Source organism: Asterias amurensis, chromosome 2 (assembly GCF_032118995.1).
Source record: "Asterias amurensis chromosome 2, ASM3211899v1".
Taxonomy (NCBI): Eukaryota; Metazoa; Echinodermata; class Asteroidea; order Forcipulatida; family Asteriidae; genus Asterias; species Asterias amurensis.
The window spans coordinates 4,799,050-4,818,674 of NC_092649.1; the positions used below are offsets into that span (position 1 = coordinate 4,799,050).

Genomic DNA, 19,625 nt, shown 5'->3' on the forward strand with positions numbered 1-19,625 from the left:
ATTCTATGTAAATTTGGAGGCGAGATACCGGCAAATATGGGTTTTTCATATGGTTACCATCTTAAAAATCCAAGATGGCCGCCATACAAAGAAAAAAAAGCACTGTTGCTTTTCTAAGTGGTGAAGATGTATTCCTTGACCATGGAAATGTATATCTAGACACCATAATTGTGATCCTAGGTGACTCAGGAGGTGAGATACTCGCAAAAACAGGTTTTTAAATGGCGGCCATCTTGGATTTCCAAGATGGCCGCCATAATACATCTTGGTGAGGTGGTTCCTATCATAAATGCAAAGCTTAGGTATTAAGGAACACGTGGACAAAATTTGGTGCTTTTGTCCGGAACGTCCACATCCATCTCAAATATGGTCATAAGCTGCCTGACTAATATATCCTTCTAAAGAAGTGGCCATCACAAAAAGTAACAACAACTTGGACATGGTAAGTTATCCCCCAATATGGTGCCAATCCACATCACGTGTTTTTGGAGCAAAATTAAGTGTGTTGTAAAACAAAAAAACTAACCATATCAACCTGTATTCATGTGATTATTTGGAGACGAGATAGACCCACAGTAACTATAGGGCGCTGTACTCCGGTTTTGAAAGTTTCGGTCTTGCACTCCATCAGTTACTGGGTTTGGCACGGATATACAGTGAATGTTACCATGGTCTGACTATAATGGAAGAAAGCTGACTATGTTATAACATGCTATTTTAATAAAAGATGATCCCAGAATGTTAGAGGTGATTGCTTGGACCAAGAAAGTTACTCAGGAGTTGCTTGGCCTCTACTCGGTAACTTTTCTCAGAAAATTTTTCGTATCCTGCCACCACTTTTTCATTCGTTAAACAAGAAGTATCAATATTACTAAAATTAGTATAAAATAATTGTAAAAATTAGTAAAAATAAATGGTGGCAGGACATGGATGTTTTCCTTGTTGGGTGATATCAACTTTAAAATGGACTTGAACAGTAGGCATAAGTTTACTCAATTGAGATTTTCCTATTTGTAAAACAAAATAAGTGAACAAGTGGTGGCATGATATGGAAAGTTTTCCCCTTGTTTGGTGGTAATTAACTTTAAAATGGACTTGAACACACACCCAGCTTCAAAACCCCCAAACAAAACTATACCAAAACACAGTCGTTTTGAAAGGAAGGTACATGTACACTTAACCTTTTGAGATATGGTGGACACAAAAGTGTACTGTTTGGTGTTGTTGCATAAACAGACACATTTGCCAAACCAAAATTTAGTAATAGTGCTCTACTTAAAGTGTCCACGATGTCTAAAAATGGCTGATTGTGTTAACCCCATTTCAGTTACAGTCCACTTTGGCTCACTCAGCATTGGACTTCCTTTAAAATGAGGAAGATCACTGCACTGAAGTGCTTCACCCGTTTACGGCAAAAGTCATATTGGATTAGAATTAGAATATGGTTTGTTGGACACGTTTGGATGTAACTAGCAAACATGATTACACCTATTCGGCTAAAATTTGTCAGAGCCAAAGTAGAAAAATAAATCAAACCAAAAAACAAAAAACAGGTAGACTGTCTCCACATATTTTGCCCCGTTACTTTTTTTTTTTACAGTAAAGCCCGGTTCATTCGCGAATGCGAATGCGATACGAATGTTGACGTCACAAATTCGCAACGAAAAATTCGCAGCAGTTGAACCTCCGCCCAACTCACGTGCGAATATCGCTGCGAAAGGAGGGTTGTGACAATCACATTCCACGTCCAGTTCGCTTTGCAGACTCACATGACTTAATGAGAACTTCCCCAGAAAAATAGTACTTCAAAAGTAACTGTTTAAACAAGTATCTATGCATTGGCATTTTTATTTGACTTTCCCCCCATGATTAGGAATCTCTGAGGCCTTTGCAAACCCTGGCTGACTTGCAGGATGCATTGAGTGCAGCAAGAACAGACTACAACCACTCATCAGCCAAGGTGGTGACCAATAAGAAACACATCAGAAATTCAAAGAAAATGGCGTTCAAGTCGTCATTTGTAGCAAAGTCAAATCATGCAGAAAGATCTGAACCAGAGGAAATTGACCAAGCTGTCACAGCATCTAATGACAGGTAAAGAGCAGTAAATTGCAATAATGGGACCGGGGTTTAAACATTTGAAGGTCCAATTTGTAGGGTTTATGCCCGTTTAAGATCATCAGAAATACAAGTTATTCGAAGCTACCATCTTCCATTTTATAACCAGAAACCCTAACCTACATATAGTTGGTTTAAACAAAATTAATTCAGCTCAAAATGAAAAGGATATTTTCATTAAAATGGAAAACGGTTCTCAAGTGCTATTCTCTTGCAAACTGCAAAAAAATAAACAAGGGCATGTGAAGTTTAGGGGTCTGTTTATTTATATTTCTATTTTAAGGAAATGAGATAGTACTCATCTTACTGTTTTCTTTTTTATTAAAGCTACTTTTGAATTGATGCAAAAAGCTATTTTTGAATTGGTGCATGTATTCAATACAACATTTTAGGCTTGACAGGTTTTGGTGGCCGGATGACTTTTTATATTTAAGCTAATGGAGTCACACTGAGGACCACCAAGAGGGGAAAAAAACACGATAAAGGAGAGGTCGTTTTCTCGACCTAACCTCCACACGCAAATATGGGACGAATGCTTCTTGTGTAATATCTGGTTAGTACACACCTAAAAGTATTCCTTGTCGAGAAAACATGTAAAGAGTTTTGTCGTTATGATATAAAACACATTGATGAGCGTTTGTACACAAACATATGGGAAAGGTGATTTTTTTGCAATAACAAAAAATGCTCAACCCTACCAGCTGGGCATGCATTGGAATTGCATACTAGACACCTTAAAGAACATATTTCTTCCAAAAAATCATAGTTATACTCAATGTCACGCTTTACCTAAATGTTGGGGTTTGGCTCCTGGACTATCATTTTTAACCATTGCACTTGAAGCAGTCAATATTTGTATAATATAACTGACATACAGATCCTTGCTTGATTGGTGGAACTTACTTCACGTGACATTCACTATTACTCCCATCCGCACCGGCGATCAAAAAGACCTATCGCCCACGGGGAATAGCATTTCCTATTCAACAGTTAGGATCTTCCTTGTTCCCAATGTTTTTGAGAAGTACAGCGCCGCTGCGCCGCTAAAAAAACAAAAGGAGAACCTGTGCAAAAGGTTGTGATCCGAATGCTATTCAATTTGTGCATTGTTGGCGCTACGCGTCGCTATATGATTGTTGGTTGTCAAACAAAATGTTATACTTTTAAAAAACATCAAATGACAAGGATTATGTCAGTTATATAAAACAAATATTGAGTGGCTTTAATTCGTGAAATGGAAGGAATATCGCTCGGTAAAATTTGGACTGTTCAAATTCACTCGGTTTCGCCTCGTGAGATGGAACAGTCCAAATTTTACCTTGTGATAATATTCCTCCCGTTCCACTCTGGGCCACTCAATATTTGTATACTAGATTCGAAGTCCAAAGGCGGGCGAATATCCTTTTCAATGCTTACACCTTTTGACAAAAGATAACCTTGGCTTGTTTACATTAACCGCAGCTTGATAGCTACTCCTATGTGTTGTGTATGTTTGTGGTGGGGTCTAATGCGGATTGCCATAGAACTTGGTGATATTTTCTAATAAACAAGCGTTTAAACAGAACGCCATTGCACCCTGTAAAGAGGTGTCCAAAGGTAAGCAGGCAGTGTCATCTCATGTCATACCAAATCAACATGATCGGTAAAAGTCTTTTTGTTGTGTTTTGGGGGCAAATCTAAAGGGAAAAAAAAGAAAATTGTTTCCCAGTTAGACAATTGAAAAGAAAGACCACTTATAATGCGCTCACTTTGCTAATACTTTGTGGAACCATAAATGATAGATCTCTCTGGTACAGACTTCCACATGATTTGGAATGATGGAATTGTTGTGAACCTATAGAGTTCACGGTTTGTACAAGTTTTTTTTTTATTGGTGTTCCTTTGCCTTAAGGTTTTTCCAAAAAAAGGTGTCATAATAATTAAGTAGCGAACAAAGCGGAGGCTCTCTTTATGTAAGAAAGACATGTAGGCTAAAATATATATAGCCTTATACATTTCTTTGTGATATAATTATAGAGAGTCTGGTAAGATAAAACATGTAACGTCTAGTGGATTAAGGGATATTGGACAATCTTCAAGACAGGATATTATAAACATCAAAATGAATAGTCACAAAAATGCACATCGAGCAGTATGCTCGAATGATAGTTTATAACAAGGTGTGGATGTTATTACCATAGTGCTCTTGCTTTCACCTCGAATTTAGTTTGGGTTTTTATTTAATGGTATGGTGAGACTTAATGTATAAGCGGGGGGCAGTATTGAAACAAAATGTGTTTTGTTTTTTCTTCCGGGTCAACCGAAAGCGGGACCATATCTCAAGAACTACACAACCGATTTTTGAACTTGGGTTAAATTTCATCAAAATAATGACCATTACGCCATGTTGACCTTTATTTCTGGTTTTAAAACTCCTTTCGATTCAGTATCACATACAAGACCAGGTAATCACACGTTATAAAGTCATAATGCGTATGTTTTATTGTAGCATAGAAAACTTGTATTAACAAAACATTCCGGAACAGCTTTGTGATTGTTAACAATCACTATCTCTAGTTTTGTTTGTTTTGCACTACTTTTAATGTGGTGATCAGTGATGTCACATGCAGGGCCTTGTTGTAACCATGACCAGTACTTAGTTTTCCCTACAGATTCCTTGCACAATATGCAGTACGATCACACACCCAGATCCTGTCCATCATTTTGAGAGTCAAAATTGTGCACAAACATGCTCGAATGATTTTACTTCTTAAATGATGGAAATGGTGGACGTGCATTTTTCGGAAGTGCGTTCCACGTTAATGTGCAAGGGGGATTCAGAATTCAATATATCCCCTTGTATCACGCAAAATGCTACAGGTACCCTAGATTCATGGAAACGCCCAAAAAACAACTATCTTGGAATAATCTGCCTCCTTTTGGCCTCATAGGGATGGTGCTTTTTGAGAGTGTGTAATGGGTCTATATTCTAATAAAGCCAAACGGACCCCAAAAGCATGCATGGTCCTGTTTTGAGTTGAGCATGTGAATCATGTATTGCCAGGCTTTGATAGGCGTGACTTACAGGCAGAGGACAATATTGGTAAATACTCAAAATAATTGTTAGTGTTACAACCTACTTGATAATGAGCAATGGAGAGCTGTTGATAGTAAAAAACAATGTGAGAAACGGCTCCCTCTAAAGTAACGTAGTTTTTGAGAGAGAAGTAATTTCTCACTAAAATATTTGAATTGAATTTGAGACCTCAGCTGAGGTCTCAAATTCAGGCATCTGAAAGCACACAACTTGTGCGACAATGTTGTTTTTTCTTAGATTATTCTCTCGCAACTTCGACGACCATTTTTTGATCAAATTTTCACAAGTGAGAAGACTGGTCTTTGAAAATTACCAAAGGTGTCCAGTGCCTTTAATGAGGGAATGTTCTATTGAAACAAATGTGTTTGTTTTTTTTCTTTTGGTTTCAGACATGTCAGAGAGAGTGAAGAACGTCATATCCAGATATTTGTTTCTAATCCAGTAAAGGAGAGTCTCTGTCTGCAACTTCATCCATCCACCATCATCTCTGACTTGAAAGAAATAATCCAGGAAAGACTAAACATCCAAGCAAAGAATCAGCATCTTGTCACTAAGAGGGGCATTGAGGTATGACCTTGTATCATTTGGTGCTGACAATCTAAAAGTTTTGCTTCGTGAATTTAATGGAATTTATTGTTGAGAAGTCTTTTCCAGAGGTTAAATCAGAGAGTTTTAGTCTTTTAGAAAACCTTGTCCATCTAAAAGTGTGACCCTAGGTATGCATTCTTTGGCATTTACTGGCAGGCAAGACTTCACTGGTATCAAAAAGTACATTGTCATCTTGACGTGTTGAATATGACAATTTACTTTTTGTATTGTTGTGATGTCACTTGTCAGCACATATGCAATAAAGACATAAAACGTTGACATCTGAAAAAAAGTTTATAAGATGTGTGGCCGCTTTTTGTATTTTTAAATCTTGTTGAAATTCTTTCTTGCAATTTCCAAACCTTAGATCACTTTTACTCGTATTAATGTTGAGATACAATCAATACAAGCAAGAACTTCTGTAGCAGTTTTTAACAAATGACAATCATCACAATAGGGGTCTATGCATCCTTGAAATGTGAGATACCACAGAAAGTAAACCTGCCCTCAACAAATTATTGAAATTATATGTATCTTTTGCTTTTTCCCAAGATCTTTTTGTGTGCACCTTTATAGGTGCTTTTTTAAACTTCCAAACAATTAGAAAGGAGTTTGACTGTCCTTAATGAAGTTTTTTTGTGTGATTTATTAGTAACACTTTTGTTGAACACGCAGCTATGTGACACACAATCTCTGATGGTGCTTGGCATTCAGCAAGATACCAACCTAGAGTTACGTCAAGTTGCTGGGTTGATGGGCGGTACAAGAAAGCGAAAATCGGGAAGTGGTAAGTGTGAGCCCCTAATTGGTTTCTTAGCATTCAGCATTTCTGATTATTAAAAGTCATTCAGTTCGGCTGATAGGTGGTTCATTAAACCAAAACTAGGGTAAATCGGATTGCTAATGAAGGTTACTGAAATATAAAAGAGACAGAAAGCTTTAGGATGTGGATGTGTGGTACAAGGAAGCAGAATTCGTCAAAGTTTAATCTACTGCTTTTAAAAAAAGAAAAATTTAAAGCGTTAGTATTTTAAAAGTAGTTTGTTTTGATCAAGACAAACTAGTAATAATAAAACTTTCCTCTTACATACTCCTACTATCAATACAAACACAGAAGACAATATTCTTTTTTTGGTTTACAGGGCAAGGAAAAAATGTTAAAATAGCCAAGATAAAACTTCAAGATGAGCAGGAAACAAAGACTAGCTCCGAGTCAAAACAAGAAGATGTCACTGAGTCTATGGAAAATTCTTGTACTATTGCTGGCATCCCTGGTACATCTACTAGTGCAGTCCAGGCAAAGAGAACTTCTCCTAGAACAAAGTTCATTCCTAATCCAAGAGGAATGAATAAACAAATGAAGCATCAAGATCAAGAAAAACCCTTGACTCAACAGTTGAATGCCTCTACTGAAGAACAAGACTGCTTAGTCCAGTCCCAGAGAACTTCTCCTAGAACAGGGGCCATTCCTAAGAACACAAGAGGAAGGAATGATCAAATAAAGCGTCAATCTCGAGGAGTTGAAACTCCGCAGAGTGCCTCTACTGAGAAACAAGATTGCTTAGTCCAGTCCCAGAGAACTTCTCCTAGAACAGGGGCCATTCCTAAGAACACAAGAAGAAGGAATGATCAATTGAAACTTCAAACTCAAGGACTTGCAATTCAACAGAGTGCCTCTACTGAGAAACAAGATTGCTTAGTCCAGTCTCAGAGAACTTCTCCTAGAACGGGGGCCATTCCTAAGCACACAGGAGGAAGGAAAGAACAAATGAAGCATCAATCTCAAGAAGGACTTGAAATTCCGCAGAGTGCCTCTACTGAGAAACAAGATTGCTTAGTCCAGTCCCAGAGAACTTCTCCTAGAACAGGGGCCATTCCTAAGAACACAGGAGGAAGGAAAGAACAAATGAAGCATCAATCTCAAGAAGGACTTGAAATTCCGCAGAGTGCCTCTACTGAGAAACAAGATTGCTTAGTCCAGACCCAGAAAACTTCTGCTAGAACAGAGGCCATTCCTAAGAACACAAGAGGAAGGAAGGAACAAATGAAGCATCAATCTCAAACAAAAGCAAAACTGCATCAGAGTGCCTCGGTCGAGTTACCTGAGGAACCTAAACCTCATCAGAGTGCATTGGTCCATTTGTCAGAGGACTCTAAACCTCATCAGAGTGCCTCGGTCCATTTGCCGGAGGAACCTAAAACTCATCAGAGTGCCTTGTTCCATTTGCCGGAGGAACCCCTACCGCATCAGAGTGTGTCGTCTGCAGCAGGAATCATCGATGAGATAGCTTCAAACCGTGGCAGTAAAGGTCAGATCAACAAGAACCTTTATACTATTTTATCATTGAAAACTTACTGAAGTAACATGAAAACTAATACATGTAGTTTATATACTTTGTCACATTTTACTACAACAATTCCCAGTTCCTCAAGTTTGATATGTAATACTGATAATAATAATACTGATAATAATACTGATAATAATACTGATAATAATAATAACAATAACAATAACAATAACAATAACAATAACAATAACAATAACAATAACAATAACAATAACAATAACAATAACAATAACAATAACAATAACAATAACAATAACAATAACAATAACAATAACAATAACAATAACAATAACAATAACAATAACAATAACAATAACAATAACAATAACAATAACAATAACAATAACAATAACAATAACAATAACAATAACAATAACAATAACAATAACAATAACAATAACAATAACAATAACAATAACAATAACAATAACAATAACAATAACAATAACAATAACAATAACAATAACAATAACAATAACAATAACAATAACAATAACAATAACAATAACAATAACAATAACAATAACAATAACAATAACAATAACAATAACAATAACAATAACAATAACAATAACAATAACAATAACAATAACAATAACAACAACAACAACAATAATAATAATAATAATAATAATAATAATAATAATAATAATAATAATAATAATAATAATAATAATAATAATAATAATAATAATAATAATAATAATACTGATAACAATAACAATAACAATAACAATAACAATAACAATAACAAGAACAAGAACAAGAACAAGAACAAGAACAAGAACAAGAACAAGAACTAGAGCTAAATTGCATTTGTGCACAAATGCAGAGCTGTTTCGTCAACAAAAATTTCAAATTTCTCAACTGAGTTTTAAATTTGTTGGGTATTCAAAGCAATTTAGCCCAATGTGGCATAAATAAAAAAATAATTTGTATTATACTCCATGTTCAGATAGAAATTTATGTGTTAAAGGTGTAAAAATTGAAAAAATCATAAAAAATCATGTGATAAAGTCATCATGACGTCATTTCACATTTCATAAGAACTTGTCAATATCCAACAACCTATCAAGTTTCAACATGATCGCATAATTACTTTGGGAGTTATATTAGTTCAAAAAGTGCACCTTTAAGGCCGCGTCACGTGACTCCCGATGACGTCATTGATCTGAAACTTCACACACATGATGATGATGCCTGCCTGACCGTTAGCGTGTGTGTAAAATTTAAAGTGATTACAAAAAACTTCACCACAGACATCTTCAAAAAGTCCATTTTGAAGAGTTTTCAACCTGCCGCTAGAGGGCGCTGTTGCAATTTGTGACGTCATCAATATTTTTTTTGAACTGCCCACCCTTGCTAGACACCTCTGCCTTGTAAAGCAACTTCATAACTTTTACCACTTTTGAGTTACAGGGCACTTCCGTTTTTGGCCCGTTACGACCGGAGGTAGAGGTCATGTGAGGTCACGCATACAAAATAAAATGAAGACCTAATTTATCCCTGCCCAATCCCGCAAACAGAAACCTACGGTCTCTTTTGGCTGATTTGGTATAGATTTTCAAACATTTAACATAAAACACCTTTAAGATGATGTCACGTGACCGCTGATGACGTCATCATGACATCAATGCTTTAGGATCATCATCGCACCATAACCTTCGATCCCTGATAGTTTCATTGCAATTGCTCTTTGGGAACTATGCAAAAAAATGTGTGTACTGAAACAGACAAATAAAAAAAAAATAATAAAAAAAACTTTAACAAAAACAAGAGCTGTTTCGCTGCGCTTCGCTACGAAACAGCTAACAAGAACAAGAACAAGAACAAGAACAAGCACAAGAACAAGAACAGGCACAGGCACAGGCACAGGCACAGGCACAGGCACAGGCACAGGCACAGGCACAGGCACAGGCACTGGCACTGGCACTGGCACTGGCACTGGCACTGGCACTGGCACTGGCACTGGCACTGGCACTGGCACTGGCACTGGCACTGGCACTGGCACTGGCACTGGCACTGGCACTGGCACTGGCACTGGCACTGGCACTGGCACTGGCACTGGCACTGGCACTGGCACTGGCACTGGCACTGGCACTGGCACTGGCACTGGCACTGGCACTGGCACTGGCACTGGCACTGGCACTGGCACTGGCACTGGCACTGGCACTGGCACTGGCACTGGCACTGGCACTGGCACTGGCACTGGCACTGGCACTGGCACTGGCACTGGCACTGGCACTGGCACTGGCACTGGCACTGGCACTGGCACTGGCACTGGCACTGGCACTGGCACTGGCACTGGCACTGGCACTGGCACTGGCACTGGCACTGGCACTGGCACTGGCACTGGCACTGGCACTGGCACTGGCACTGGCACTGGCACTGGCACTGGCACTGGCACTGGCACTGGCACTGGCACTGGCACTGGCACTGGCACTGGCACTGGCACTGGCACTGGCACTGGCACTGGCACTGGCACTGGCACTGGCACTGGCACTGGCACTGGCACTGGCACTGGCACTGGCACTGGCACTGGCACTGGCACTGGCACTGGCACTGGCACTGGCACTGGCACTGGCACTGGCACTGGCACTGGCACTGGCACTGGCACTGGCACTGGCACTGGCACTGGCACTGGCACTGGCACTGGCACTGGCACTGGCACTGGCACTGGCACTGGCACTGGCACTGGCACTGGCACTGGCACTGGCACTGGCACTGGCACTGGCACTGGCACTGGCACTGGCACTGGCACTGGCACTGGCACTGGCACTGGCACTGGCACTGGCACTGGCACTGGCACTGGCACTGGCACTGGCACTGGCACTGGCACTGGCACTGGCACTGGCACTGGCACTGGCACTGGCACTGGCACTGGCACTGGCACTGGCACTGGCACTGGCACTGGCACTGGCACTGGCACTGGCACTGGCACTGGCACTGGCACTGGCACTGGCACTGGCACTGGCACTGGCACTGGCACTGGCACTGGCACTGGCACTGGCACTGGCACTGGCACTGGCACTGGCACTGGCACTGGCACTGGCACTGGCACTGGCACTGGCACTGGCACTGGCACTGGCACTGGCACTGGCACTGGCACTGGCACTGGCACTGGCACTGGCACTGGCACTGGCACTGGCACTGGCACTGGCACTGGCACTGGCACTGGCACTGGCACTGGCACTGGCACTGGCACTGGCACTGGCACTGGCACTGGCACTGGCACTGGCACTGGCACTGGCACTGGCACTGGCACTGGCACTGGCACTGGCACTGGCACTGGCACTGGCACTGGCACTGGCACTGGCACTGGCACTGGCACAGGCACAGGCACTGGCACAGGCACAGGCACAGGCACAAGCACAGGCACAAGCACAATAAAAGAACATTTATTAAGCGCCCTATGAAATGCCTCAAAGCGCTGTACGCAAATATAAAAATCAGCTACATATTAAAATACAAAGAGAAAACACTCGGACAATAAAACACACGGTAAGAAAAAAACTTACAATAAGCAGATAAGCAAAATACTTACTAATAACAAATAGGAACTAAAAAAGAGACGATCTAAAAATACAAGATGGGAGAGGTTACCAGCACGATTCATCCTTGGCCAAGATCCTTATAGCATCTGACTATTATTATTTACAATTAAAACCAAATAGCAGGGCTTAACATTATAAAAACATCCGAAGATAACCAAAACCAACAAAACTACTTTTTTTTATACAGTCTCTACATAATTCATTCACTTTGTCACAATTTACTACAACAATTACACTGCAATCTCTTTGTTGTATTCATCTATTTTGAATCATGTATTTAAATGGTCAAACGTTGTTTCTTCTTTCATCAAAACCAAAATTAATATTCTTCCATCTCTCCTTTATCAAGATATAGTTCCTGCAGTTCACCAAGACCTAGCAACGAGATCACAATCATCTGATGCGCTTACCTTAGTTCATCACCAACCACAGGCAATGGTGAACAACATGTCAATCGGAGAGGGTAGTAACGTCTTTATGGCCGATGCTTCTGGAATAACCCTCAAGAAAAAGGTCATACAACATGTATCTGTAACAGGTATTATACAACTTTACTTTTTATGTCTAAAGTAAACAAAATATATATACATATTTAAATTTCAATAATGAATCCAACCACCTCATAAAATTTAACAAACACAGAAAGAAAAAGAAAAAAAGAAAAGAAAAAATCAATAAAATTATTTCTAGTGTATTTATATTATCCCAGCATATTTTACTAAAAAACTTAGGGTAAAAAGGGAAGCATCTCCTGCTGACAAAATATCATACTTTATGCAGTTCAAGAATTAGTAGAAACATTTTTTGTGCTGAACTTTGTTTATTACCGCTCACCAGGAGCGGCGCGCCCCAATACTCAATCATTATAACATTCATTTCCACATTCACATCCGGGCATCATCTTAAAAGCCGAGGCTTGTGGTGGATGGGCCCGTTAATACAAAACAAAACAGGAAAACAGCACTAAATAGAAGAATAAATAAATATAACAGTTACGGTAGATAACTATTCAAAGGTTTAACCGTGGTTAAACAAGGTGTATAACGCTAGAACAGTACATGTATGTATGCAAAGTAGACAAAGGGACCAATAATACTAACAATACGGATTAGAAAACAGAGATGAGTCAAGTTTGTACTCACTGCTCAAGTTACCCCAACTATACTGAAAACTATGGAAAAATTGAAGCAACTCGTTTTGATGTACAGAAACAACTTTTTTACAGAGTAGCAAAGCTACTTTGAGTTTAAGAATTATTATATAATAATATGTAAACTCTTCAGCTTCACGATCTTCTGTTTATTATCTCTCAACAGTAATGCCACACCCCAATTCTCAAGCCAAAGCTATTGCAGATGTGACTGGAGAGGCATTGAAGCAAGTGGACATGACTACAGGTAGCTAATAATTACTCCCAAGATTCACAAAAGAAACATCTATGATAAACATGAGTTGAGTATGTTGAAAAGTAGTGTATAATGAAAATGACACTTAATTGAAATCATACTTTGACGACGTATTAACTTGAAAACGAGAGCGGGTGTTGCAATCAAATGCTTAGCAGAATTCTGCTTTTACGATCACAATTCCCCGCTTACGTGCAAGCGCCAAATTTCTGCGCTAGCCTTGTAAGCGTAGAATGCCAACGTTGAGTACGCACATGCAGAATTCAAAATTCGCTGCTAAATACGCTTGCCGTAAGCACAGAATTTCCTGCTTCCGTAAGCGCCGATTCTGTGCTTACGGTTAGCAGAGCCATGATATTGGGCCCAGGTCAATAGAGAGCCCTAGTTGGTAAAAAGTATAAGTTTTCAATCTTTGAATCCGGGTACTAAGAGTCGAGTCCGGCTCCAAGTCCAAGTTTGAATTTATTTACCCATTTGTTTTTAAATTACCTCTCAACAGGAGCCCAAAACCCTAATCCTCACGCTCAAGCCCAAGCTGTTGCAGATGTGACTGGAGAGGTATTGAAGCTAGAGGACATGACTACAGGTAGCTAATAGATACTCTCGATACACAAAATAAACATCTATGATAAACATTGTATGAGATGAGTATGTTGAAAAGGTAGTGAAAATATTAATGAAATTGACACTAGATTGGTATCATATGAAGACTTTTTAGTTCAATCGTACTGTTATCAGTAGGTCAGTAGAGAGCTCTTGTTGGAAAACCTATATTTGTTATATATCTTTGAATTTGAGTACTTAGCGTCGAGTCCGAGCAAGTCCAAGTTTGGAGTCACAAGGATAAAGTATGTGTCAGAATTTAATAACCTATATGTGTTTATTACCTCTCAACAGGAGCCCCAAACCCCGATCCTCAAGCTCAAGCTATTTCAGATGAACTTCCAGAGGCATTGAAGCAAGTTTACATGAATACAGGTAGCTTTATACAGATGATCCCATGGGTTGATGATGATAAGATGCACATAATGGACATCTACACTAAGCTTGTTTTAGTTGAACTTGTTGATAAGAAAGGGAAGATTGAGAAAGTGCCAAAACAAATGGAATCATATGAAGACATTTTCCATGTCAAAACACGGGAGGGCAATCCCATCAAACGTGTTGTTTTTAGTGGATCAGCAGGTCTTGGAAAGACGACTCTTTGTGACAAAATCGCTTATGATTGGGCAGTTGGTAAGAGTGAGATACTCAAAAGGTTTGAACTTGTTTTTGTTTTGAAAATGCGTGAACTGAAAACAAATTCAGACCTTATTGATGCTGTCTTTGAGCAGCTTTTGGACAAAGAGGCTGTATTAAGGTCTGAATTAAAAGGGTTTATTGACAAGAACCAAGACAAAGTATTGATCCTCTTGGATGGGTTTGACGAATTTCAAACCACTCAGACGGACAAGTCCCCATTTGGTTCAGTTCTCGAGGCTCTTAATCGAACGCAGTACAAAGAATGCTGGGTATTTATCACATCTCGTCCTCCCCTTGACCAACTAGTCAGCTCATCATTGGTTGAAAAGCCTTTCACTCATGTGGAAGTTGAGGGGTTTTCAGAAACGGATATTGAGAAATATGTGACTAAATTCTTCCCTGATGACCTTGAAAATGTAAGGAAGCTGATAGAGAAGATACGATCTTCTGAAGTTTTGTCTGATTTGGCAAAGAGTCCAATGTTGCTGCTTTTGATGTGCTTGCTCTGGAGAGAGTCGGGAAAACTCCCAGAAACAATGACTCGGCTTTACACTGAAGCATTGGAATACATATTCAGGAGAAAAGCAAAAGACTTGTCACAAGATGAAGTATCACAAATATTGATTTCAATTGGAAAGGTTGCTCTACATGGGTTAATTTCTACAAATCAGTTTCTTTCCTTTAGAGAAAAAGATTTTGACAAGATTGCATTCGATGCAGCAATACGTGCAGGTGTTCTCACTAGCGAAAGGGTCTTGAAGAGGCTAGACGTTCATAACAATGTGTATTTTATACACAAAACTTTCTTGGAATTCTGTGCTGCAATGTATTGGCAAAGTTTAATCCACACAGAGGAATTTGAAGACATCCTTGTCCAGGTTTGCAATGCCTCAAGTGGATATCCTTCTCCATATGAGTATCTGTTAAGGTTTTGTTGTGGTGACAATGAGGAATGTACAAACAAAGTCTTACAAAAACTGCAGAAGAATGAAGACCTAAAGTTGGGTTTTATTTGTTACTTTGAGAGTCAGTCCAAGAATTTACCATCAGAGGATTTCATCAATGCAGTTGTTATGGCTGAAATTAGTATAAATAAGTGGAATAGTGATTGTTTGAACTCCTTCTTTCACTTCGTGAAGCAGATTGGTAATCAGAAAAATATCCAAGGTAGTGCCTACCTTTCCAGTGTAAATAGGCTTTTGATTACAGGCTATGACCTACGGTGGTTAGGTAATGGGTTAGCAAATTGTTTTACTAATATGACTAATATTTCATATCTTGAACTGACTGATTCCAACTTGTGTAGTTCTGCATCATTGTGGGCTAGTCATTTGAAGAGAATGAAACTCCTCAATAATCTGATATTGCACAACTGCAAACTGATAGGGGAAGACGTGGCCCCTATTGCTGAGTCAGTGAGTAACATGCCAACTCTAGTTGAGCTGGATCTGTCTATGAATTGGTTCTTGGGTGATCGGGATTTGGCAATATCGTGGGCTACTGATTTGAAGAGAATGAAGCACCTCAAAAATCTAAGACTGAGCAACTGCCAACTAAAAGGGAAACACATGACCCCAATTGCCGAGTCAGTGAGTGACATGCCAACTCTAAATGATCTGGATCTGTCTTGGAATTATGACTTGGGCGGTTGTGCATCATCGTGGGCTACTCATTTGAAGAGAATGAAACACCTCAATAATCTGAGCTTATGTGGCTGCAAACTGATAGGAAAAGACATGGCCCCAATTGCCGAGTCAGTGAGTGACATGCCAACTCTGACTGAACTGGATCTGTCTGAGAATGAAACCTTGGGTGGTTGTGCTTCATCGTGGGCTACTCATTTGAAGGGAATGAAGCACCTCAAAAATCTGAGACTGAGCAACTGCCATCTAAAAGGGAAACACATGACCCCAATTGCTGAGTCAGTGAGTGACATGCCAACTCTAAATTATCTGGATCTGTCTTGGAATTATGGCTTGGGTGATTGTGCATCATTGTGGGTTACTCATTTGAAGAGAATGAAACACCTCACGAAGCTGAGATTGAGATCGGGCACACTGACAAAGGAAAGTAGGAGACTCATCAATGATGCGTTGAAGGATATTACCACTCTAGATGTAGAGATGAATTAAAAGACCTCATGGTATTGATTCAAACCCAGAGATTGAATTGTTTGACAATCAAAATATAAGAAGAGATCCAAAGGTGGAGTATTTTCATTGTTTGGTGAAGGAGAGATTAAGAGTTCACATCTAACATCCAAGTTGACTGTTGTGTACAGCCTTGTAAAGCATTTCCTCTGTCATAGTCACTAGTCTTTTGTTTTCATCCCTGTAGTATACACTGTTAAAAGCAATCACTCTTTTGGTTATTAACTCCTCCATAGTATACACTGATAAAAGCAGCCACTTTATTAAGACTTTTTGGTTATCAACTCCTCTGTAGTATACACTGATAAAAGCAGCCACTTTAAGACTCTTTGGTTATCAACTCCTCTTTAGTATACACTGATAAAAGCAGCCACTTTAAGACTCATTGGTTATCGACTCCTTTGTAGTCTGGTAATACTGATAAAACCAGCCACTTTATAACTCTTTGGTAATCAACTCCTCTGTAGTATACACTGATAAAAGCAGCCACTTTAAGACTCTTTGGTTATCAACTCCTCTTTAGTATACACTGATAAAAGCAGCCACATTAAGACTCTTTGGTTATCAACTCCTCTGTAGTATACACTGATAAAAGCAGCCACTTTTAGACTCTTTGGTTATCAACTCCTCTTTAGTATACACTGATAAAAGCAGCCACTTTAAGACTCTTTGGTTATCAACTCCTCTGTGGTATACACTGATAAAAGCATCCACTTTAAGACTCTTCGGTCGTCAACTCCTCTTTAGTATACACATAAAAGCAGCCACTTTAAGACTCATTGGTTATCAACTCCTTTGTAGTCTGGTAATACTGATAAAAGCAGCCACTTTAAGACTCTTCGGTCGTCAACTCCTCTTTAGATTACACATAAAAGCAGCCACTTTAAGACTCATTGGTTATCGACTCCTTTGTAGTCTGGTAATACTGATAAAACCAGCCACTTTAAGACTCTTTGGTAATCAACTCCTCTGTAGTATACACTGATAAAAGCAGCCACTTTTAGACTCTTTGGTTATCAACTCCTCTTTAGTATACACATAAAAGCAGCCACTTTGAGACTCATTGGTTATCAACTCCTTTGTAGTCTGGTAATACTGATAAAAGCAGCCACTTTTAGACTCTTTGGTAATCAACTCCTCTTTAGTATACACTGATAAAAGCAGCTACTTCAAGACTCATTGGTTATCGACTCCTTTGTAGTCTGGTAATACTGATAAAACCAGCCACTTTAAGACTCTTTGGTAATCAACTCCTCTGTAGTATACACTGATAAAAGCAGCCACTTTCAGACTCTTTGGTTATCAACTCCTCTTTAGTATACACTGATAAAAGCAGCCACTTTAAGACTCTTTGCTTATCAACTCCTCTGTAGTATACACTAATAAAAGCAGCCACTTTAAGACTCTTTGGTTGTCAACTCCTCTGTAGTATATACTGATAAAAGCAGCCACTCTAAGACTCTTTGGTTATCAACTCCTCTTTAGTATACACTGATAAAAGCAGCCACTTTAAGACTCATTGGTTATCGACTCCTTTGTAGTCTGGTAATACTGATAAAACCAGCCACTTTAAGACTCTTTGGTTATCAACTCCTCTGTAGTATACACTGATAAAAGCAGCCACTTTAAGACCCGTTCGTTGTAATTGGTTTTGCTTTTGTACCACTGGTTGTTTGCCAAGTATACTTAGAAAACAAGTAATTCTTCTCCTAAGCCTACATGGTGAATTGAGATTGGGCACACTGGTGTATTTTATCTTTTGTAACTCATAAAATGGAGTTTCAATTTTGAGTATTTTTAGAACTATCACAGATTCCTCTTTTGTACATTGCTCTACTTTTTAATATAAATGGCTGTTTCGCCTTCAACTGAAATTTGTTTTGTATATTATATTTTGTATGAAATTTGTATGTTTCATCATAAAGAGTTAACCTTGAATGACTTTTCTGGGTAGATTTTTAGTTGTTTGGTTGAGAGAAAGAGTTTGGCGAAGTTCATTCATCTCAGCTTATAAATTGGCTAAGAACATAAAACTTGCTTAAAATATGAATAGGGTTTTGTATATCTAAATACCGTATTGTATATTGTTTGTGACTGATGCTCTTTATTGTTGTCCTTTGCTTTACATTTTAATTAAAATGGTTCTTGTATCCAACTGAAATTTCCAATTGTATATTGTAATTTGGCATGTATCATGTTTCATTATAAAGAAACAACCTTGCAATTGTTAATCTACATGTACCATGAATTTATGTGTTGATATTTTGTTGTATATTTGAGATATACTTTTGAACCAATTTAATCACATCCCATAAATTTCATTTGATACTCATTTGAAATATGACGTAATCGGATTTCAGAAATGAACGGATCCGCATTCATTTCAAAGAGGATTTTTCGCATCTGTAAAAGAATTCAAACCCAAAACTGTTTCGATGGAAAATCATCAAAAGCTTTGTCAAAGGAAACAAGTACAGACAATATTGAAATGCGACATCAAACATTTTTGGATTTAGAAACAAACTTGCTGGTAAATAGTATCAGACACAGTGGCATTCTACACCATTTTAACTTGAGGTTAGAGACATTTTCCATTTCCATGAGGACCATCTTTTGGGAAGATAAAAATATGTGGATCACAAAACTCAATTTGACATTAAGGTTCCTCTTAATGGTTAGTTATCACAGAAGTGGTAACTATTGCGCTATAATTTACAGTTTTTCACACAAAAAAAAACTTTTCTAATACCAACTGTCTTCACACAAACATTATTTTTAGAACCAACTATAATCAAAGCAAACTTCACTCCCTGCTTCAAAATACGAAGGGTGCAGTATGTCACGCTACTGTTGCTATGGATTGACCAATCATAATAGAGGATTGAAGATAATAGTTGTTGTGTTGTGTCTTCTACCAACTGTCTTCTACATATTTCAGGATATCGTTTTCAGTTTACAATTGTTAGTCAAAACACAACAAAACCAGTTTTCTTCAAAACGAAGAATTACATTTCTGTAAATGTTGTAAAGGATTTCGAAATAACTAAAATCTGTAAAATTACCACAAGTCACCTCCCAGCAAAGAGCTTTGAGTATCAGTCAACAAGAAAGTTATTAAATTGTTTTGATTAATTTGATAGGCA

General features: G+C 38.7%; 2 protein-coding genes across 4 annotated transcripts; both read left to right on the plus strand.

Moving 5' to 3' along the window:
- The first annotated feature begins 397 nt into the window (after positions 1–397).
- On the plus strand, positions 398–7,465 carry LOC139934136 (uncharacterized). The gene is made up of 6 exons (XM_071928431.1): positions 398–442; positions 1,874–2,094; positions 5,584–5,761; positions 6,458–6,569; positions 6,925–7,317; positions 7,452–7,465. The coding sequence occupies exons 1-6, from the start codon at positions 440–442 to the stop codon at positions 7,463–7,465; spliced, it is 921 nt and encodes a 306-aa protein (XP_071784532.1). The 5' UTR covers positions 398–439.
- LOC139949463 (NLR family CARD domain-containing protein 4-like) lies at positions 7,285–17,349 on the plus strand. Of its 3 annotated transcripts, none has more exons than XM_071947830.1 (5): positions 7,285–8,091; positions 12,034–12,222; positions 13,001–13,081; positions 13,590–13,676; positions 13,988–17,349. In XM_071947830.1, exons 1-5 carry the CDS (start codon positions 7,551–7,553, stop codon positions 16,462–16,464), a joined length of 3,375 nt encoding a protein of 1,124 aa, XP_071803931.1. In that variant the 5' UTR covers positions 7,285–7,550; the 3' UTR covers positions 16,465–17,349. The 3 variants fall into 3 exon arrangements, with proteins under 3 accessions (XP_071803931.1, XP_071803915.1, XP_071803922.1); XM_071947814.1 differs by having other exon boundaries at positions 7,417–8,091; positions 12,040–12,222; XM_071947821.1 differs by lacking the exon at positions 13,590–13,676 and having other exon boundaries at positions 7,417–8,091.
- The last annotated feature ends 2,276 nt before the right edge of the window (positions 17,350–19,625 follow it).